The 22288-nt window shown below is 36.8% G+C and overlaps 1 protein-coding gene across 4 annotated transcripts in view; it reads right to left on the reverse strand.

Moving 5' to 3' along the window:
• The window catches only part of SMAP1 (small ArfGAP 1), a 91567-nt gene that overhangs the window by 33735 nt on the left and 35544 nt on the right, over positions 1 to 22288 (reverse strand). For 2 of the 4 annotated variants that reach the window (XM_058801336.1, XM_058801335.1), the window contains exons 5-6: positions 14663 to 14737; positions 10489 to 10569 (exon numbers count right to left, since the gene is read on the reverse strand). In XM_058801336.1, the coding sequence (XP_058657319.1) occupies positions 10489 to 10569; positions 14663 to 14737 (156 nt within the window). The remainder of the gene's footprint in view (positions 1 to 10488; positions 10570 to 14662; positions 14738 to 22288) is intronic. The other 2 variants (XM_058801338.1, XM_058801337.1) reach the window with 1 other exon arrangement.

Consider the following 22288-nt stretch of genomic DNA (forward strand, 5'->3'; position numbering starts at 1 on the left):
AATTCCTCAGGCCTGCAGCCTCTTTCCAGTGGCCAGCACCAGCCTCTTACCCCACTTGCCTGGTACCTGAACTTGAAGTTTGCAGGTGTTGACACACAGGCACAGAGAGACAATGCGCTCATGCTCAATAGTTGCAAATAGAACTTGGCAAGAATACAGAATAGCCTGCAGAGATCAAGTGAAGGCTCAGACAATCCTACTGCCCACCAACCTGCTCAACCATCAGCACATATGTGACTGCCCCTTTTTATTCACTTCTCCCCTGCTTCCTCAAGCTTGCTACACCCCAATCCACCTTGATTTTTGTATTCTCCCGGTTTGGTCTGTGTCATCTGAACATCCCATAATGAGTTGTGTACAATATTCTGTCCCATCCCCAAACTCTTTTCTCTCTGCATCCCGCATCCTATACCCTATTATGCAATCACCCTTTACTTGCCTGGTATTCCTGGGAAAGAATCTTTTTCCTTGACCCATCTCAGTACTTTCCTTTGATGTACTAGAAGCAGATCACTGGCCCTCTTTTTACTGATTAAATTACTCCACCTCACCCTCTGCTGTTGCTCATCTGATTCTTACAGTCTTTATGTTTTAGTCAGTCTTACAACATCACACTGAATAGTGTTTCATAGAAACAACCTCTGAGTTAGGACATTTTACTCATGAGTGTTGGACTCATGCTCTGTGCTGGTATAATTTCTGTTATTATCACAAACAGAATCCTACAAACACTTTATGAAGTCTAAGCATACTATTTCTCTAGAGATGAATTTGAAAAAGCCTCTCAATTAGCTCCGCAGAAATTTAACCCTCTCCGTGACAGCTAACAAGACTGAAATAGCCCCACAGGTTTATTTTTCTTACTTCTGAATCAGCTTGTTGCTTTCATGAACTACTAGAGAAATTAGGAGAGAGCTGACGAGTACTTTATCATCCTCATGTACATATACATAATTGTGTTTCACAAATGCAGAACTTAGTGAGAGGGAGAAATGTTTAATAAATACTTATGCATCATTAGCTACATGAATTTCTTCTGGCAGTCAGGGTATTTTTCCTCAATTCTGCTCTCATTTCAAAGTTAATCACTTTGAAACAATTACTTTAAAAGCTAAGTAATTTTAACTGATCATATACAATACCAAAATGGATTTCTCTTTACTTGGGCAAGCACCATTTTCTTTGTCTTCATTCTCCATACCATCATAATCTTTAACATGAACTATCAATAAACACTGCAGCCTCCATCTCAACTGGAAATAAGTCAAGCTTTTTCCTGCTTCTAATTCTCCTTTTTAAATAAATGTGAACCTATATGACATTTCTGTATATTCTGAAATGGCACATTTAAATCATCCTTACAAAATGTAAAAGCCTTTTACAGCTTTGATCTTCACAGCTTCAAAGACGCCCAAGTTTTTAAACTGGCCCTTCAGAGTGATATTACAAGGCCTCAGATTTGTTTGCTCCATCATCCATTTCTACATTTATGCTAGGATTCAGCCCAACCTGTTTCATTTAAACAAAAATAATCCACTTCTGAACCAAAGAAAAAGAAACACTGATATCTACTTACAGTGTAAACTGAGGGTGAAATAGGTAAGTCAAAAAATCTGTATTTTCTCTTGAACAGAAGTCACCCGTGTTACTACTCTGTGTAATATACACTTTCTGCCTAGCACACAAGCCTGCAGTACCTTACTCTGACATGAAGTACAATATTCTCAAGTAGAGAGACAATACTTGCTGAGCAGAGAGGCAGGACAGATTTATTTTACAACAGTATAGTGGAATGCCTGGGGATAACCTCAGAACTGCCCCATTTTCTTCTAACTTAAGGTACCGATTTCATGAAAGAAAAATTTCCAGTAAAACTGAAACACAAGCTCATCCAGTTCCAATTCTTTTTTTGACAGAGCCAAGAGGCAATTCACTGCAGATGGGTTAACATTTCTGACTGATACATGTAAGCAATTTAGCATTAAAGAGCTGCCAGTTATTTGAACAACCAGGCAACTGGTAACTTTTCATCTGGCAAAATTAGTGTGAGAAATTTGTCAACTTCTTCAAATTGTGTTGAAAGACCCTGCTTCTACCTCTACCACAGCTACAGCACTATTTACCTTTGAGTTAACTTGGTGAAGATATAATTATGCAACACTATGAATGCCAGAGTCATAAAAGGTTCCACACAACTCTTCTAGCGCCAAAAGCAACTATCAAAATGTGATAAATTCAATGGTCCAAAGAAATATTCTTTTTAGCAAAAAAGGCACACAATCAATACCTAGGATAACTGCAAATTTAAGCTGGAAGACACACAAAGTTGTTGCATGGCACTGGAACATTGCTGAAACATCTTATGGCATCTTAGCAACATCATCATCCATTTAAAACTTAAGCTCATGTTGGAGATTTTATATTGCCAGATTGCCAGTGACATCTAAAATAATTTTTTATGAAAAACATGCCAGTGACTTTACTCTTCAGTGAGATTTGCCCTTCTGACAGGATTTCCCACTACGCCGTTGCCCTATCTTGATGGTCACACGCTGGAGTGAGATTAAGCACGTTCTAGCTTAAGCATGTTGAAATGAAACAGTACACACAAAAGCACTTGATGGCTTTAACCATGCTCCAGTACTTGCATTATTTTAGGAAAACAAAGGAAGGCTATTATTCAAAACAAGATAAGATTATTATTTTGAGCGACATAATTTAACATAATTTAAAGTCTTTTCCCTCTTATCAGCTTCATCTTATCTAATCCTTATCCTCCTTTACATTCAGTTCCATGTATCAGTACCACTTAGCTAAGTGCATCCATTTTGTTCCTGCACATTTGACTGACTGTACACAATCTCCTAACAGTACTGTAATTTTCATATAACTTTTTACATGAGATTGTATATTTGCAGTTTTAATCACGCATGGTCCTGTGGTCTCAAATGTCTCAGAACTTCTTTTTCCTAAAGACAGCACACACCCATAAGTAAGGCTGATTTAGGACATGCTTGTTTAAATGTGTCCATTTAATTTTGTTCAATATACAAATAAGCAGATGTAATGTTGTCTTAATTGTCTCAAAGTCACCAGGAGAAATGATGAAGCTTATCACAAGCTAAAAATGCCATCTGTTAATAAATATTAACAACTGAAACCCAAGGCAGTATTCTGTTTTGAACCGGCATGGATCAAAAGTGTAACAGAGGATCAATTAAAACTAAGCAAACTTAAACCAGCTTTCTGGTAAAAACAGTTTGGCAAGTTAAACAAAAACAATTTAACCAAATTTTTCAAGGTTTTCTCTTTTTTTTTTTTTAATTGTTGTCAGATTCTTCTTGCATAGAATTTTTTAAAATTGCATTAAAATACTGTTCTGCTGCAAGACCAGAGTAGAGAGGATCAAGCTGATACAGTAAACACACACATGGCTGAAGAAAAAAAAGTGATATGCTTCCTGAACGCTGACTCCTTTTCCAACATCTGAAAGATAAAAACTTCCTTTTTTTTCCTGACAAAAACGGGGTTTCTTTCATTGCTTCTACCTGCAATATCTGTTTCTTAATTTCTTTGTCTACAACTGCAAATACGTAATAAGAGCCATGACAGATTAATTCCATTAAGTAAGACTATTTTTCATGGCAATCCTCAAACAGAAGAAGTCCTTTGTTACTTGCAAAAGAAATGAATAGCACCGTTTTGGGAAGAATCTAATTTGATTTGCTTTCCTCCAGATTAGCATTCAAAACAACCAAAGAACCCAAAATAATCTGATCTCTTCTGGAAGACTGAGAAGGTATGATTAGAAATGTAAAACCAGGCTGGGAGAATTCCACAGGCTGTAAAATGCAGACTGAGAAGCCTTAAACTCTTCACTCATTGTGGGGGCAGGAGGCAGGGAAACAGGTTGCCCTGTCTCTTATCACATATCCTAAATCCTGAGCTTTAATTCTTATCTGCTTAGTCTGAATTTATGAAAACAAGGACTAAGAGCATAAATAAGACTATGTATTCAATCAAAGAACAAAACAGGTTTTTATTTTTCTGTTCCCATGATATACATGATTTTTTGATTACAGTTTAAAGTAATATTTCATTTTATATAACAATCAGAAAGAAAAGATATTTCAAAAATAAATCACTCAGGCAAATAATGTTAAGTTGTCTAGGGAAATGTTATTATCAACTGTTCAAGTGATTTAGCAAATTATCAACAATACAGTCTATCAAAACAAAAAACATTTAGACTATTTTTAACAGGATTCTGTATTTAAATTATCATTCAGGTCAATATTTGTGAATCCATTTATGCTTACAAGTTAAAAGTAAACACTTAAAGAGATCACTTTCACCTAACTGGTATTTAGGTGGACACTAACTGTTCTGCAGGCTTTCATTTCTTCCATGCATTCTTACAGTGCTACTCAGTTTTAAAGAAGTGAAGAACACTACAGCACTATTTCCTCTAACTCATTTCTACTTGTACAAAATTATTAGGATGATAACTTGTAATATTTTTTATAAGAAAATTACATCCCAGAGAAATAAGAGGGAGTAATAGTTTCTTTTGCTTCAATAGTCCAAGCAGGTTGATTTTTGTGGGAGTTTTAGGCTGTCTTTGGGGGAAAACAAACACACCATCCTAATAAGCTATGTTAAGCTCTTCCTATTTGGTTAGTGAGTATTTGACATTGCTTTTCCTATAGGAAGGGGAAAAGCCACTAGTGCGACCTGCCCTCACTTTTGAGGGGCTCTCCAGTACATTTTAAAGGCAAATAAACCAATGTCTGTACCTCTAATAAAGGCCATCTGGTGCTGCCTGGTACCAGCTGACTGAGAGGCAGCAGCTCACTGTTACTGCCAAGTTTAATCTGCCAATTTAGTCTTCATTTTGGGGAAGAAAAACAGCATTTGATATACTACCATTGAAAAATAACCTCCAACTGACCCATTCCTGTCACTTGAAATAACTTTATACAAAAACAAGAGCCAGTTTCAAATTCAAAATGCAATATAATAAAACAAACTAACTCACAGTGTCATTTTGAACTTCAGTTAATCAAGTGTAACTGCTGCAGTCCTTCAGAACCATTAATCATCCAGGTATGTTCAGCAGAATGAAAAAAATCTTTAAATTTGAGTGTTGATATTAATCAAAAATCTTTGAGTGTTGAGTTTGCAAATGCACAAGTATTTAGTGAGAAAAAAAAAGTAGTTTATAGTTCTTTATATAGTTCTTTATACCCTAACCATTTAACTTTACTGTCCCAGTACTGTCCTAAAGGGGTTTACTTCCATACCTCAGATGGTCCCCAACATGCAGTATTTTACAGAGAAAACATCACAATATTTTCATGACAGTACTCAACTCCTGTGAAAGCTCTAAACTAAACAGCAGAGAAAGCTACACAGCGCTGAACCCAAACACTTCCAAAGCATTCAGTGTCATGGACTTAGCTGAACTTTCTAATTCTGGGTATTAGAAATACTTACCAAGTTTTCTATGGACAGCTTTCCAAATAACTTCTGGCTTAATTCTGGGTTGTTACACTGTTGCATACCATGTTTTCTTTATTTAAAAAATAGATTTCATAAAAAGTTGAACCCCACAAAAATCTGAACATATAGGCACACCAATTTTCTTCTTCTTTACTCTGGGAGCACTCCAGAGCCTTACAGCATCATACCTAATGATGCCTTTTTTATTTGAATTTGTACTGCGGAAGCACATAAACAGATATGTCTTGGAAAACTAAACAGTTCTGGTCACTCAGAAATTCAAGAAGTCATTCATACAGCTCGTTCCAGCTTCTCTGTTCTAAGTAGTGCAAAGCAAATGCCTTTACTAAATGAAATATTCCTTATATTCTTTGATGGCTTGTGAACAAAATTCCTCAGTTTACTCTGCTGCTGTTTTTATCCTTGGAGCACACAGTCTCCCCACATCACACACTAGCCCAGCACACTCCTGATTGCTCAGCCTGAAGGACCTAAATGCACCTCATCTCCCCCTTTTTGCTTCCTTTCAGTGGAACCTCATCTCCCCTTTTTGCTTCCTTTCAGCGGAACCTCATCTCCCCCTTTTCTGTGCTTCCTTTCAGTGGAACCTCATTTCCCCCTTCTCTGTGCTTCCCTTCAGTGGAAAGCAGGTACAAGGCAGATGGAGCGCACACTGAGCCTGCTCCAACCTGCTGCAGGAAGAACAGCAAGGAGCTTACCTAAAGTGCTCCTCTGTGTTCCAAGAAGAAACTTTACCTAAACTATCTACACAGCTTAAATTTTGTTTCAGAAAACTCGTACAAGGCTTTGAGAGCTCTCTCATGCACAAGTACAATACTTATGCTATGTATTCTTTTTTAAATCACCAAAGAATTCTAAATTGAACACATCCAATTACTCAAGGATGAACTAAAATTCTACTCATGCTAGAAATAAAAAAGGAGTTCAGAGGTTTACTCTGTTCCTGAACAGAGAACTTGTTCAGTCAATTTAAGCAGAAAAGAAAGGGAAAAAAAAAAAGAAAAAGAAAATCATGGCTGATTTATGAAATTTCACTACCTTCAGCTGTGCAGAGGAGCAATTAATAAGCAGGGAAAGCTCTTCAGCAGCTGATGAAAGGGCAGGCAGGATGATGAAGTTTAGAATTGGCTAGTGAAAGTCTAGCTGTTTTTTCCTGTCTACAAATTAAAGCTTTTCTTCTGTAACTACCAACAAAATATGTAAGATTGGTGGCCAAACTACAGACTTTCTTCCCCTCCCCTCTAAGAAATTGCACTCTTGCAACATAAGACTTACTTTTTTAGTCAATTTAAAATCTCTTAATCTTAACTGCCTCTACAGAACATGTAAAACTTGCTTTCATACATGGCAGTCTGTCTTATGCTATTATCCTGCTGTTGGCCCATAGGAAACATTAAGAAGCACTCAATTAGCTCAGTTTGATTATTTATTCCTGCAATTCAACACATTTTTAATATTGCTAAAATCTGCACTTCTGTGTTTGCAAACAAGCTGGGCTTTGAGTGAACATTCAGCTTTAAATTACCTGGCCCCAGTTTTCATGTCATGAAAAATTACATAATAACTGTTACAGCAGTTTTCTTGCAGTATTTTCCCTGTTTCTTCAAAGTAACTGTAAGGATAAGGTTTTTTTAGGCAGAAGCATAAGGAAACTTGAGATCTGCAATTATGGAAAGAGCATAGAGAGGGAGGAAAGACCCTGGGTAACTTATGCAAGTTTCTTAACTTTCTTCAGTTAGACTGAAAAAATCCTTACAGCTGCCAGTAGCTTGGCAATGTCATGTGTTTTATTAAGAGTTTTGCAGATCTGATGTGGAACATCTTATTGTTGGCTGCTTGTAATAAAATGCTAATCACAGGACTAGACTCAACCACTAGCTGACATAGTAAGATCTTGTTATATTACAAATTACCCAGTAATCTCAGCAAAATGAACAGCCCACAAAAACAGAGTCAAGCAAGTATCCTTGCTACTCACTATTCTCCAGTAGGTCTCTCTGATCTTGAGGAAATTCTACACTGTGTCTGAACTCTCCAATGTGAGAGACAAAAAAAATATTTCCCCAGAAACCCACTTCAAGCACATGATGATTCTTTACTGAAAAGCAATTTCAGTAAGAAAACTCATTATTATTAAATAAGTTAAAAGATTATGGTCTTTGTTTATCAAAGCATGATAATCAACAAAGTATCTTTTATGCCATAATTGCCTGACACAGTAATGTAATATTAAGATCACAAGCTTACTACATCAATGCTAGAATCTTTCAGTAATATTTGAAAATGCAAAAGAAATCATGCTAGACATTTAGCTTGCTAAAGGCTAAGGATCTAGTTAGGGACAAGAGAAAGACTTAAATGGATGTAGGAGCAAATTAACTCTATGAAGCAGAGATAACATGAGAATTGAATGTGAACATTTTAAATTTTTAGGATGCATATTCTTGTTTTAAGAGCTAAGAAATTTAATCTCAACAAAAGACAAAATCGAAGTCATTAGGAACTGAAGACTTATAGGAGTACATGACACTTGAGAATAGATCTGAAGTTTTCTCTAGTAAAAAGATGAATTCTTTTTACCAATTTAAGACCTCTAATGTTTTCCATCTTTATTGATTCTTCTATAGGATAGTTAAAACACTGCTTGAATTACCTTAATCTAAAAGAAGTCTCAAAATTGTGACAGAACTGCAAACTGCTTGCTCACATATTTTTAATTAACTTCCCAAGCCTGGAACAACTAGACTGGATATCAACCATGCCTGTACTAAAGGCAACCTGTGACTTTTAATATGAAGTGTGCAGACTTCTCATATTGTTTCCTCCTCCAGGAACTGTGAAAAATAATCATCTACTGCTTGATGTGTTTGCTGAAAACATGATAAATACTACGGTCAAGATGCCTGCACTCCCCTGCTGATTCAGGAGGCAATATTTAAAACATCCTACAGCCAGTCTCTACCTGGATGTGAAGTGTATCATTATTACTGAGATACTAATGTTTATCAGCTCCCTAAAGCAGAAACACACTGCAAAAGCAGTAATGTATTATTCCATGTATGAAAAGAAAATCTTTGTTTTCTACCTCACCAACACTGTCCAGCAGAAATAAACATATGCTACAGCTCTCCTTCATTTGGATTACAGAAAGCAACTAGACTTTTAAGATATATAAAATTTACAGTGTGAAAGCAGGTTATTTTGAATGAATGATCCTTTAAAAGCTCACGCTTGAAGAATGTTTTAAATTAAAAAGATGACACAGAGATGAGTTCCATTTGAGCAGTCAACACTGACACATTAATAATGAAATAAAATATGCTGCAGTGCTTCAAACATTTTGCAGCTGTTACAACAGCACAATTATCTAATACAGATATATTTACCAAATTCCACATTTTGTAGTACAAGCCTTTAAAATCAAAATACTTCTTTTTATTTGTCTAATCATTAACTGATAATCTAATGACTTTTCAAATGTAAATCTAATCAGTGGCATTAGAATTGGATTTTTATTTGAAGTGGTAGGATAATCCCTCAGCTGTAACTATGCTCTGTTGTCACTTCCCCTCACTTAACCAAATACTTCCAGCCACATAACAAAGTTCACGCATCCTTACAAAGTGAGACCCTCTCTCCCAGACCAAAAGTAGATTTCTGGGCTCTAGAAAGATAATTTTCCAAACCACAGCAATGTTTTTAGCCTTTATAACTAAAGTATATTATTATAAGGACCAAAATAAAACATTTAACTTGGCTGGACACCCCCGTAAAGCTTCAGTAATCAACAATTCTAATATTTTCATTCCCATCCGTAATTTTTCTTTAACCTTGTACCATATCAATAACAATAGCTCAGTGAAGCAGCAGGAATTGTCATAAGAAAACCTGCTTCTGCACTAACTCATTCTAAACTTGCTTTCTAATTTAAGAAAAATGATATTCCTATTGGGGAGGGGCTTTTTTTCCCCCTCCAAGTATGTATATATTTTTTTGTATCTTGTTTTATTATGTAAAATGAAAAAATACTCTATTTGAAAACTGAATTAGAAATACATCTGCAATCATAGTCTGTGAACACACAACATTTTTCATAATTGTAACACAGCAATATGGGGGAATAAACTGACAGATGGAGACTCCAAGGCATTCTTCAGACTACACTACAGACCTCAACATATTAATGGATTCACAAGATCAGAAAGACAATATTTCTATTAAAAGAGATTAATATATTTAATACTAAAATTACTTATTTAGTTTTTGTTTAATATTAACTCTGCAGAACCACACATGAAATTTTAATTGTACCTACACTGCTAAGGCTGCTCATTATGCTTTACCCTGGCTGTGGAAAGAAGCACCTTAAGTTGTTTGCTTGTCATGTTTTGTTGACATGATCTTAGTCGGAAATTTTTAAGTTACTTAAAATTACTAATTAAATTCTACAGATTTTACATTTGTGTTTAAAATATATTAATTTATCAAAGAGAGTATTAGATGATTATAGAGGACTCAATAAAACTGACATTTTCTGTGCAAGAATAGCAGTGGTCCATGACCCTGAGGTTTTAGCTCAGCTGGTCAGAGCATGGTGCCACCAACACCAAGGTTGGGGGGGTCAATCCCCATACAGGCTGTGCATTTAATAGATGCACTTGATGATCCTTGTGAGTCCCTCCTAACTCAGGACTATCCTGTGATCTTAAAAATCTTCATTAGATTTATGGTCTGAGCCTAAACTTCAACAAAGCTTAACCCATTTCCGTCTTCCCCTGAACACATTCCTCATCACATGGCCAACCAACCTTTGTATGCAAGCAACAGCACAAGCAAACAATTCATGTGGATTAACCAGATCACAACTCATATACACATACACATTGATTTTTTCCCCAAATCTCTGAACGTATCTAATACTATGTGCCATTTTTAATTAAGTGGAAAAAAAGAAACTTTTCTTACCTTTTCAGCTGTTAACTGTTTTGATGGTTTTTCTGATTCTTTCTCTCTCTTTTTCTCTTCTTTCTTTTTTTCTTTTTCCTTCTGCAAAAAGAAAAAGCATTTTGCTAGCACCCAATTTGCAAACATCTTGAATGTCTACAGTCACACAGACTATAAACAAAGATCTTCAGTTACTCCCTTTTAAATCATAGTTTATGCTTTTATCTGCTCTCCTTCCAGAAGTGACTAATTTTGCTAAAATAGTAATATTAAAAATATTGTGACTTTTAGATTAAATTCAAGAAATTCACTTTTTTACCTGCTCATCTGCTTTTCTGCTTAATAAGCAGAAGGAAAAAAGAACCAGTATTGATTCTCCTAAGCTAAGCAGAGCTGAAGAGAAAAAATAATCTGCAAGTATAAGTATCTCTGTTAATTCTGATAGCCTCTGTCATTGAGGGTGGATGTCAGCTGCTTTGACCAAAGAACTAGATTAAGGTAAATTGCATTCTGCTTTCTGCAGAAAGGTACTAATTTTTAAAAGCCAATCTAGTAGTCCTAAAAAACACTCCTGAATGTAAAAAAGTTGCCTTGGGCCATATGACAGGCCAGCTGAGTCATGAGACATTATATTGTTCCAGAAAGTGAAAATATAAAGATCCCTTTACTTTGAATGCATCATAATAACATTACAGATACTTCTTCACTTCAGTTTTTGATGAATGAATGTGCCAAAATTACTGACCCATCTGGCTGAAGCAAAGCATAAAATATGCCTTAAGGAATAACATGAAGAAGATTCAGACTTGCTAGGTTAGCAATTGCTTTGACAAAGTGTTAGTCTGCCTGCATTTACCTGGTACACCTACAGAGTAGTACTAGTGAGTATATTTCAACACTAAATGGATGAAACTGTAGCTCCTAAATGTTCTTTTGGCCATTAGACTTGCACCTGTTTGTTCAAAGCTTCAAAACAGCCTTGTTTCGGAAAAAGCTACTGTTTACAAGTTTCCCAATATTAGGCAGAAGGTTGAGAGGCTAGATCTGTCCATGCAGCTCCAGTATTAAAAATAAAACAGTTAATAGTTTGTGACAGTAAGGAATATTTGTGAGATTTGTATTTTTTTTTTTAATATCCAGTACATCCAATTTAAAAATTTTTATAGCACGCTATTCACTTAATATAGTTCTAACACTCAGATGAAGGTTTGGGTTTTTTGTTGTTTTGGGGGTTTTGTTTGTTTGTGGTTATTTTTTGGAGGTGACTGGACACAGAGGGATACAAGTAACACATTCTTCAAAACTTCCAGTAATTCATTTTCAAACCTTTCACCATATTTACCACATTGATTTGGGCTACTCAAGTCCCAACTAACCCATGTGAATTATTTCACCAGGCATTAACCTGAACACTCAGTTCCTGGCAAATCAGACTATCACACCAAGCACCTGCATACAAGCAACAGAAAGCAATGACCACAGTCATGAAACCCCAATAAGGAAATTTGGGACATCTGTTTTGATGAAAAGAAACAGAGACCAGCTTAGATTTCACTGAATAAAAGAACACAAAAGTGAACACAGTGGTCCAAACGAGAGGCCTTGTCAATGCTGTATCTCACCTGTGATAATGCAAGGTGTTCAAGAAATGTCTGTATGACTGGGACAAATACAGAGCAGTATTTTATTTTGAGGTCACATAATAACCTGAGGCTTGCAGTCTTACTGAACTAGGATTACAAATGCATAGCCATGCCTTTCAATGAAGCTCAGCCTTTCTTCCACTACTGTTTCACTGACCCTAGTACCAACCTGCATTCTGGTATACACACAAATTACACTGCCAGAGCAACAACTTTTTGAAGTCTTCCCTTTTCTGTACCCACATCCCGCTCCAACCTTCTCAAGCTGAATAATTTAAATAAATGCAATCTCTTGAAGACAACTGCATCAAAGGAAGTGTGACCAGCAGGTCAAGGGACATGATTCTCCTCCTCTGCTCTGCTCTCACACACCCTTCCTCTGCAGTTGGGGCCCCCAGCATCAGAAGGACATGGACCCACTGCAGCCCAGAGAAGGGCCCAAAAATGACTGGGGGCTGGAGCATCTGTCTCTGAAAACAGGCTGAGAAAATTGGGGTTGTCTGAGTCTGGAGAAGAAAGAAGACTCTGGGACACTTCACAGCAGTCTTCCTATAGTAGTACCTCAAGGGAGCTTCAGGAACAATGGGTAAGGACTCCAGCAGGACAGTGACAGGAGAAGGGGGAATGGCTTTAAACTGAAAGAGAGCAGGTTTAGATTACACACTAGGAAGAAATTTTTTGCTGTGAGGATGGTGAGGGACTGGAACAGATTGCCCAGGGAGGCTGTGGATCCCCTATCCCTGAAAGTGTTCAAGTCCAGGTTGGATGGGGTTTTGAGCAACTTGTTCATAGCAGGGGGCTGGAACTTGATGATCTTTAAGGGCCCTTCCAACTCAAACCATTCTATGACTCTACAATTCTATGATTTGATTCCTCTCCTCCCAGGAAAGGTTGTTTGAAGTGTCATGCAAGTACTCTTACTTTTCAATCACAGTACCTTAAATTTCCTTAAATATATTTAAGGGAAAGCAGAGGTAAAGTTTTTGCAGTTTTTCAGTATGTTCTGATTTCCAGTTTGACTTCAATATACTTTTAAAGTATGTTTTGTCAAAGAAACCTCACTTCTGGAGTAAAAAGTATCTGGAAACATTTCTTTTTCAAGGATTCAAGAACAAGGAGGGTTTGCAGCTAGTATCATATGGCAAACACTCTGTAAAGGTGACCAAATATAAATATATGCTTCTTGTTGCCCTTAACAAATCTCTAAAAACTTAATAGTGAATATATTAAGACTTAAAATAAACTGTCCTCCACACCTCACAGAGTCTACAGAAAGAGTCTTGATTCTCAGCAACTTTATCTTCATTCATTTTCACTGTGGACTTGAAAAGCCACAAGTCCTTCATCTTCACACTTCCTGATTTCAATATTCAAGCTTTCTGCCTCAGCTCCATTAGATAAAAATGAATTCAGACTAAATAAAAACATTTCTCAGATGTTGCATTGATCATGCCAGAGCTTCAACTCAAGTGCTTCATTACTTGCAAAAACAGTCAAAAAGCACTATGAAGATAATAAAATTAAATTGACTTTATACTGGTCTTAAATTGTAAGCAAAGATTATTAATTTTTTTCCAAGTTTCATTTCTAATAACATGGCATTCTAGTTACACAGAAGAACTTTCAAGTGTGAATGCACCAAGAGAGATAGATAAGAAAGTAAAGGCAAGCTTCATTCCTAGTGGCTGCTGCAACTCCTCGTACAACTTAAAACACATGACAAATTGAACAAGGCTTGTGATCTTAGTCCATGACACTGACATTTAAATTTTAATTAATGTTTAAATATAGCTGAACTAAAATAATTTATAACTTCTGTCCAATTTTTTTGTATTTAGAAGGAAAAAGCTTGATTTATGTTCACATCATAAATTATTTCATATATTGTATAGTCTCAATTTAGAGTGAAGTATCTAAAAGAAACCAACACTGGATATTCACATTCTAAATATGCATTTTATTATTGTTGCAAATTATGACATTTACTGAAAGTTGATATAAATGATGCCTTATCTACAACTTGCTTGTGTGTTATGCTTCTCAAAGACCCATCTAAACAGTAAATGTGTTAGCACACACACATATCCCAGCCAGAAAGATATTAAAACCAGTATGAGTCAAATTAATTCTACATTTATCTCCAAGGAGAATGAACTAAATGGATGGAACAATACTGATAATTTAGAACCTGAAACAAGCAAGTAATACCAAAAAAGATACCAGAAATTATTTCTGATGAGACAGGACAGTATCACTCATACCTATTAGCTGAGAATTAAGTAGGTTTTCCACAATTCTGTGACAGTAAATCAGAAGTGAACCAGAATTTTGACATACAAACACCAAGAATTGAAAACCGCACACATACTTTGCAGTTCTGCTGGGTCTTTTCATTTAGCTAGTCCAAGAAAAAAGGAGAGATGTATTTCAAATGTGTGAAAGATTAACAGCAATTCAAACTCTCAAGTTACCTCAGTGAAATTACTCTATAGACATGTAAACATTTGTGCAAAGCAGTAACCTGATAAGAGTTACACCCAAAATCAATATACCTCTGCTTTGCTCTTCTCAGCAGCAGCTTGCAGAGAAGGAGAAGATGCCAAAGGCTGAGCAGCATCAGATGATATCTGTACAAAATAGAGGAAAGAAATGAGAAAGAAAATAAGCAAGAACAGCTGGGAAGGGAGGCAGTAGAGGCCGCTAAGAGACATGACTTCCATTCCTTTTTTTTAAATAATATTGATGGAAGTGGTTACACGACATAGAAGAAACATAAAGAGGAGTCAAAGTTGGTTTTTTTTTTTTTTTCCTGAGTACAGCATTTAAAATGTTTCAGGTAGGAAAGTGTGACTTATAATGAAATTCACTAGGAGAGAATGCAAGAAAATGGACCTGGATAAGATCATATCAAAGGCCTAAGAAAAATAATTAGCTTTCATCCATTGTTCAATTTTTATCCACTGTAACTACTGAAATATTAATGTCCTGAAGCATGAAGGCAGACTGTCCCAGAGGAGGGGGAGAGAAGAGAATGCCTTTGTTCTTGTTCAATGCAACAGAATATTTTTATTAAGAGGAATGCAAAATAACTCTGAAAGTTATACATTAATTAAAGTTCTAATTAACTCTTCTCTAAGAGCACTCCAAGTACATAAAGAGCTTAGGGTTAATATAAAGCCACATCTTAGCAGCAGGTTGAAGGATCTCAGACAACTGACATTCTTTTCTAGGAATTGGTATGTAAAATTGCTATTAGCACCACTAGACTTCCAGAATTCTCCAAAAGGTGTAACTTAAATGTGCAACAAATACAGCTTGCTCAAAAAAAAAAGGATTTCCCTAAAGGCATTTTCATACATATTCCTATCCAATTTTTTTATGCATAGCTGATTATTTTAATGGAAACATTATCTTTCTATTTCCCTTATAAAAACAAAACTGAAATAATTTTCTAAATACGTAGAAGATCTTCAGAGCTATAAAGCTGACACTTCTACACTATTTTGTATCACATCTATTATCTAGAAGGAAAATTTAGAAAGAAATTAAGCTATAACAGAGTAGGTCATTATGTTGGACCAAAATAAGCAATTTAAATGACATGTTTTTACTTAGTTTAAAAAAAGAAGCTCGCACAAACTGAAAGCTGATAAAAAACCCCATCATATGTCATGTCTAAATACCCCATATTTCTTACAGAAAATCCTACCATTTTCTTTACTTATACAGCTGGAATATTAATAGAATTTACATATTTAGTATTTTTACAAAAAAAACCTATGTCTATGCTGGAAGGTGGTGCAGAGTTGCAGGAAAGATATTTATAAAGTTAATTTTAAAACCAAATTTTACCTGCAGAAATATGAAACAGAATTCTCATTTTTAAATTTACTGCTTTAAAATCCTTGGGTTATTAGCAGAGTTATGGATAAACCTGCTGCAATGATGCAGTTTCACAAACAGTAGCATTCTGTTGCTATAGGAACATGGGATCCTGTTTATTCTGACTGCACCACATTGTAACCAAATAATGCCGGAAAAATGATCAGGTGACTACACAATACCCTGAACTGTGTACTCGAACATCATGCTTCTGAGCTTTCAATTAGATAAAAATGTGTAAAATTCTGATAATGAATCATCATCTTTTAAGCTGCTAACAAGTGAGATTTTTGGTTTCGGTTTGGAGTTTTTTCATTCTTTTGTATACTCAGATTTTAGGAGAATTTAAGCTTGATAGCACTCACAGGTGAACAGCAGGTAACACCAGCAAGCAGCTACTTGCCAGCCAGAACATGGAAGACAGAATTTCATTTGGGGGTTAGGGGGAAAATCAGCACTGTAGGTGTTTGTCAATTTCCATCCTCCCATAATAGTTTTTATGATAAATAGTTTTTATGATAAACTTCATATGATAAAGGGTTATCTAACCTAGAAGAAGGTAATTCGATGAAGGCCTGAAAGCAATTATTATAGTTTTGCCAATCAAGTAATGGAATCACAGAACTAATGAAGAAGTGTCATGCAAGCTGTCAGACAGAGCTGTGAGACAGAGTGAAAAGCAGTTGCTGTCTAGCCTGGGATATGGAACAGGATGTACAAGTTGAGAAATGCTCAAGCATAATTTTTAAAGACAGCCAGCATCACTACAACCACTTCAGGCAAAAAAGAGCACTTGAAAGCACACTTCACACATGCAAATATTCAACTAAGCCAGAGAACAAAAGACATATGACTGGAGCTAATCTTTAAGAGAAAACACATTACAATGTGTAAAGAACAGATTAAGTTTCCGTAATGCAAGCAACAGTACAAGGTTGTGCTGCTGAACAGCTTTATCATCACTGCATCATGTTGAATTTGTTATCTACCAGGCTGCACCAGATAAGGAAAGCTGAATGAAAAACTCAAATGAAACCGAGTGGCTATACAAAGCTAAACCTGTAAATATTGTCTACCTAGAATTTTGCAAAGACTTTGACACCATTTTCCAGAGCATTCTCCTGGAGGAACTTGCTGCTCATGGCTTAGACAGGAGCACTATTCTCTGGGTACACAGGGGCTGTGTGGCCAGGCCCAGAGAGCAGTGGTGAATGGAGTCACAACCAAAGAGTGGCCAGACACTAGTGGGGCTCCCCAGGGTTTAGTAGTGGGGCCAGTCCTGTTTAATATCTTTCTTTTGCAGGATCTGGATGAGGGGATGGAGTGAACCATCATTCAGTTTACAGATGTTACCAAGCTGGGCAGGAATGTTGATCTGCTGAAGGACAGAAAGGCTCCACAGAGAGATCTGGACAGGCTGGATCAGTGGCCCAAGGCCAACAGTACAGGGTTCAACACAAGGAGGTTCCATCTCTTGCACTTGGGACTCTTGGAGATGAGTGACTGGAAAATTTCCCTGGGGGAAAAGGATCTGGCAATGCTGGTTGACAGCCACCTAAATTTCTCCATGAAAATCCAAAAAGCAATTTTCTACCCTACTCCAGAATCCAAGTGAAAAAGCACACATTGATCTACTCTGACAACATGTTTGCACTATGCTCTGAAAAGCAGTCAACTAAAGACATCTTTGATTATTGGCACCTTAAAGTATCAAATAGTGACCTCTGTAACTAATCACACATACTGCCAGAAAAACAATAAAGTTGGGTGATTGTGTGCATTACCAATGTACTGCAGAATGACAACTAGCATATGAATACATCATTTAAACTTTTAACTTAGTAGTAGTTACATCTTTTGATTAAGAAACTCAGAATTGCCTAAAACAAAGAAGGATGGAAAGGAGCTGTCTCTGAAGTTTTCACCTTTCTCCACAAGATTTTGATTGCATTTCAGACCAGAAGACTTGAAGTCTTTTTTTTTTTTAGCAATTCTTGAATCTTCTTCCATTGTTTGTGTTTTGTGACTCATTTTTAGAAAGAGGTTACAGCAAAAATAACCATTCTGCACAATCAAATTCAATACTCTCTTTAAAGCATCTGCTACCTTTACTGCTGAGCAAGAAATTACATACGCATGCAACAGTACTGTAAGATTTCAGTTTCACCTGGGCTCATTGAGAAACCCTTTAGTGCATAAAAAATGTAAGATGAGAAAAGAAAGAATCTGCAATTTACAGTATTAGTCCAGTTCCCAGCCCCTTTTACATTTAAATGTGTTACCCGTCCCCATTTTCCTCCCTAAAACACTTCTGTATTATCTGTTGTTACTAAGTGGTGGCACTACCCAAATACATGCTAAGTTAACAGTTTGTGTAAAAGCAACAACACAAACAGTAGTTGGCCCAATGTCCTGATGCAGTCTGTTGACCCGACTACTATTCCAAGTAAAAAAAAGTAAGCTTTAAACAAGAACTAAATGAAGTTATCAGAAAACATAACATACAAAAACTAAGAATGATTTTACTTTAGTTTAGTTTGTACTGACATGTTTGTGATGCTATGTAAGTCACACAAACACTATTGGTCATTAGGGTGTAAGTACTTCATAAAGTTTTCACCTGCTCTTACTTGTAGTTTTTCCAAAATCCAGCGCTGATGTAATGCATGTCATTATTCAGCCTTTTATTAAAAAGGATTCAAAGTTGAAGCTTTAAAGGCCTATACTAAGCTTCCATTTAAATATGAAATGCAGGCTGCTATGATGCAGAAGATTCAAGACATTAAAGAATGAGTGTGTTATCAAACCACTCAGGAAGTCTGCAGCTGAACCAAATACAAAAGTGCCCTCGAGTGGCCAGTTTATAGACACACAATATGCAGGGAATTAGCCTAAATGAAGAGGACTATTCCGCTTTCATTTGACAGGCTTTAAGTTTAGCTGCTGCATACGTTTTTCTGATTTCAGCAGACTTTTGACTTCATTACTATGTATCTCCAACAAATGTTGACAATACTAAAATCAGTAATTTATCCTAAAGCAGTAGCAGTTATAGACTGCTAGTAAATGGATATAAACACACAAATCAATTGCTTGATGTTTTTTAAAGAGGTCTATTCTTGAAATACCAAAAGAAGTGTAAGAATACTAATGTACTATTAACAACATTTACCTATGAATTTTTAGAAGTTCTTAAGGCTAGCTAGCAAGGCATTTTTTTTAAATTACTAAAACGTCTCCCTGTGCAGGTTTTGGTTGGGGTAGAAATTATTTTCTTCACAGTGGCTAGTAGAGGGCTGTGTTTTGGATTTGTGCTGAAGGCAGGGTTGATTAATTGTAGAGATGCTTTTGTTATTGCAGGGCTCACACAGAGCCAAGGCCTTTTCTGCTTTTTGTACCACCAGCCTGGTGAGGAAACTGGGGCTGCATGGGAGGTTGGGAGGACACACAGCCCGGACAGATGACCCAAACTGACCTAAGGGCTATTCCATGTCACATGACACCATGCTCAATACTTGAAGTGTGGGGAAGAAGGAGGAAAGGGGACATTTAGAGCGATGCCATTTGTCTTCCCAAGTCACCATTACGCATGAGATGGCTGAACACCCACCCGCCCTTGGGAAGCAGTGAATTAATTCCTTGCTTTGCTTTGCTTGTGTGCCTGGTTTTTGTTTTCCCTATTAAGCCGTCTTTATCTCAACCCACAAGTTTTCTGGCTTTTACCCTTTTCAATTCTCTTCCCAATCCTGGTGGCAGAGTGAGTGAGCAGCTGTGTAGCTCTTGGCTGCTGACTGGGGTGAAACCACAACACTCCCCTATCCTGTGTTTAACACTGGACACCCATAAGAGAGATCCAGAATCCTGTGTTTCACAAAACAGAGCAGGGGTTGGCTGTGAAAGAAGCCAACTGCTCTTCTGTCAATACTGTGAACACACTCAGCACTCCTCCATCTCTTCAGAGCCACTATCCTAATTACAGGAACAGATGATGCTTATGCATAAGCCAGTTGTAGTTCTGAACATGTGGAGAGCTAGAGACATTTGTAACATTTACATGGTATGGAGACACAATTATACACTGTTCTGGGGAATACAGATATATTTAATAGACTTGAGAAAAAAAATACTTTTTCACAACTCTAACCCAGAACATCCACACGTATTGTTGCCCACTTTTTTTTTAGGTTATTAATTTTCCGCTTTCGATAACCACCTCTGTGAGATATTACAGAGAGTCATCATGGCTTAGTTAAATGTTGACACTGGATAAACAAAACAGATGCTTTTAATCTCTTACTGAATTGCCCTCCATTTCTCCTGTCCAGCCTAACCAGTGTTTTCTGCATTTGTTCCAGGTAAAATTGTCTTTAGTGAGAATTCCTCTGCACTTCAGAACAATACCTTCTTTTCCCTTAAGTGGCTTTCTCTGCTGCAGGCAAGATCATTTACATTTTCATGATCCATGTTAAACTGGCAAGGTAGTCACTAGAGATTTCATCTTTGGCAAAGTTTTGTTTACTTGCACATAGCAACTTGTAGCTATGGGGTCTAGCTGTGTGAAGTATTTATGGAAGTGGTGAAAACAAGACCCTGCATGTGGGAGCTACTGGGATTGCAGCTGGCTTACTGAAAATCCAGTCTGGCTTCTCCAACTCCTTCATTTATTCCACCGCTTGGCCAAGTGCTGCTGAAGGGCTGTCACTTGTGATACACCCAGGCACTGACACTGGGGCAAACACTATTGAACTTCTTCAGCAACGAGCCATGCAGTGGTGCAGAGTAGAGGTTTGCAAAGGATACAAACAGCAAGAGTGGTTCATGTACTAATACAGGCATACTGCCATTCAGAGCAGCACTGACAGGATGGGCCATCAGGAGTCACCTGATGTTCAAAGGAAAGTGCCAATCCTTGCACCATACTGGTGGTACAGTACCTTCATGCACCAGTATGGGCTCAGTATCAAGTGGATGGAAAGCAGATTTGCAGAAAAGGACCTGGAGATTCTGGTGGACAAGCTGGACACAAGCTTGCCCCATGGCCAATTCTGGGCTCACAAGTACAGGAGAGACAAGGGCACACTGAAACAAATCCAGCAAAGATACACTAAGATGATTAAAGGACTGGAGCACCTTTCAGACAAGGACAGGCTTAGTGAATTTAGACTTAGTCTGGAGGAAAGAAAACTGGCGGTGGGGAATGAGCAGGGAACAAAGACTAATGTGTATTTTATTATTGGCTTTTCACAAATATTAAAATGAATATTATATGTGTTGTGTTAGAAAGTAATGCTGTATTAATTCTCTTAAGTAGTGTGTTAAATATACTTTTAGGTTATAAAAATGTTAAAATAGAAACTATGCTATGTAGGATACTTTTTTTAAAGAAAGGACTCACAGTGAGATAGCAGCCACAGGACACCTAAATCTTTCAGAGAAAAAGAATTTACTGCCCTCTTATCAGAAGAAACGAACTTCTTCCCGCCTCGAAGGCACTGTTAGGATTCAGAAGAAGAAGCTGACCAGGCAGAATCCTGTATTTGAACGGAATTTATGCATCATGTATGAAGTGTATGAATATGCAACAGGCTATTGTTTTTAAGGGTTAATCCTTTGTTAACGGGTGGGCTTGTGCTGCCCAGAAAAAGGTACCCAGACATCGGTAACTCTTTGTCTCTATTGTCTCATATTGTCCTAATTCAAATTGTCCAAATTGTTATTACTCTAATTGTATTCCTATTTTTATAACAATTTTATTACTATTAAACTTTTAAAATTAAAAAAAAAGTGATTGGCGTTTTTCACATTCTGCAAATCTACAATTTAATCCATTCTAACAAAATTATGTTGAAAATAATTTACCCTGCTTTCCCTACCCCCACCTTGAAGTCATAATCCTGTAGGGTATTTCAGTGCTCCCTATTGATGCCTATCTTGACAACCACATTTAAAAACACTTCCTATTGGTTGATTCCAAAGTTTTTCATAGACCACAAAAAATCCCAGTTTGTTTTTCTGCACTTTTGTGAGGGGTAACTGGTAACCAGTCCCTCCACAATAATGACTGAATGCTTCTGAATGCTGGCTACTATAAACTGAAATGTTCATGTGGCCTTTAATACCCCAATTTCTATATCTTAAGATGCCTACCTAACATATTTTAGTGCAGTAAATATATTACAGATTTCATCTCCTTTAAGGTAACTTTCTGGAAAGTGTGCCATCACAATCTTTAAATGCACATCACGTTTTAGCCAGTTGTCTAAGTTCACACTTCTTAAATTATACACGTCTTAGGA

Source organism: Ammospiza caudacuta, chromosome 3 (genome assembly GCF_027887145.1).
Source record: "Ammospiza caudacuta isolate bAmmCau1 chromosome 3, bAmmCau1.pri, whole genome shotgun sequence".
Classification (NCBI taxonomy): domain Eukaryota; kingdom Metazoa; phylum Chordata; class Aves; order Passeriformes; family Passerellidae; genus Ammospiza; species Ammospiza caudacuta.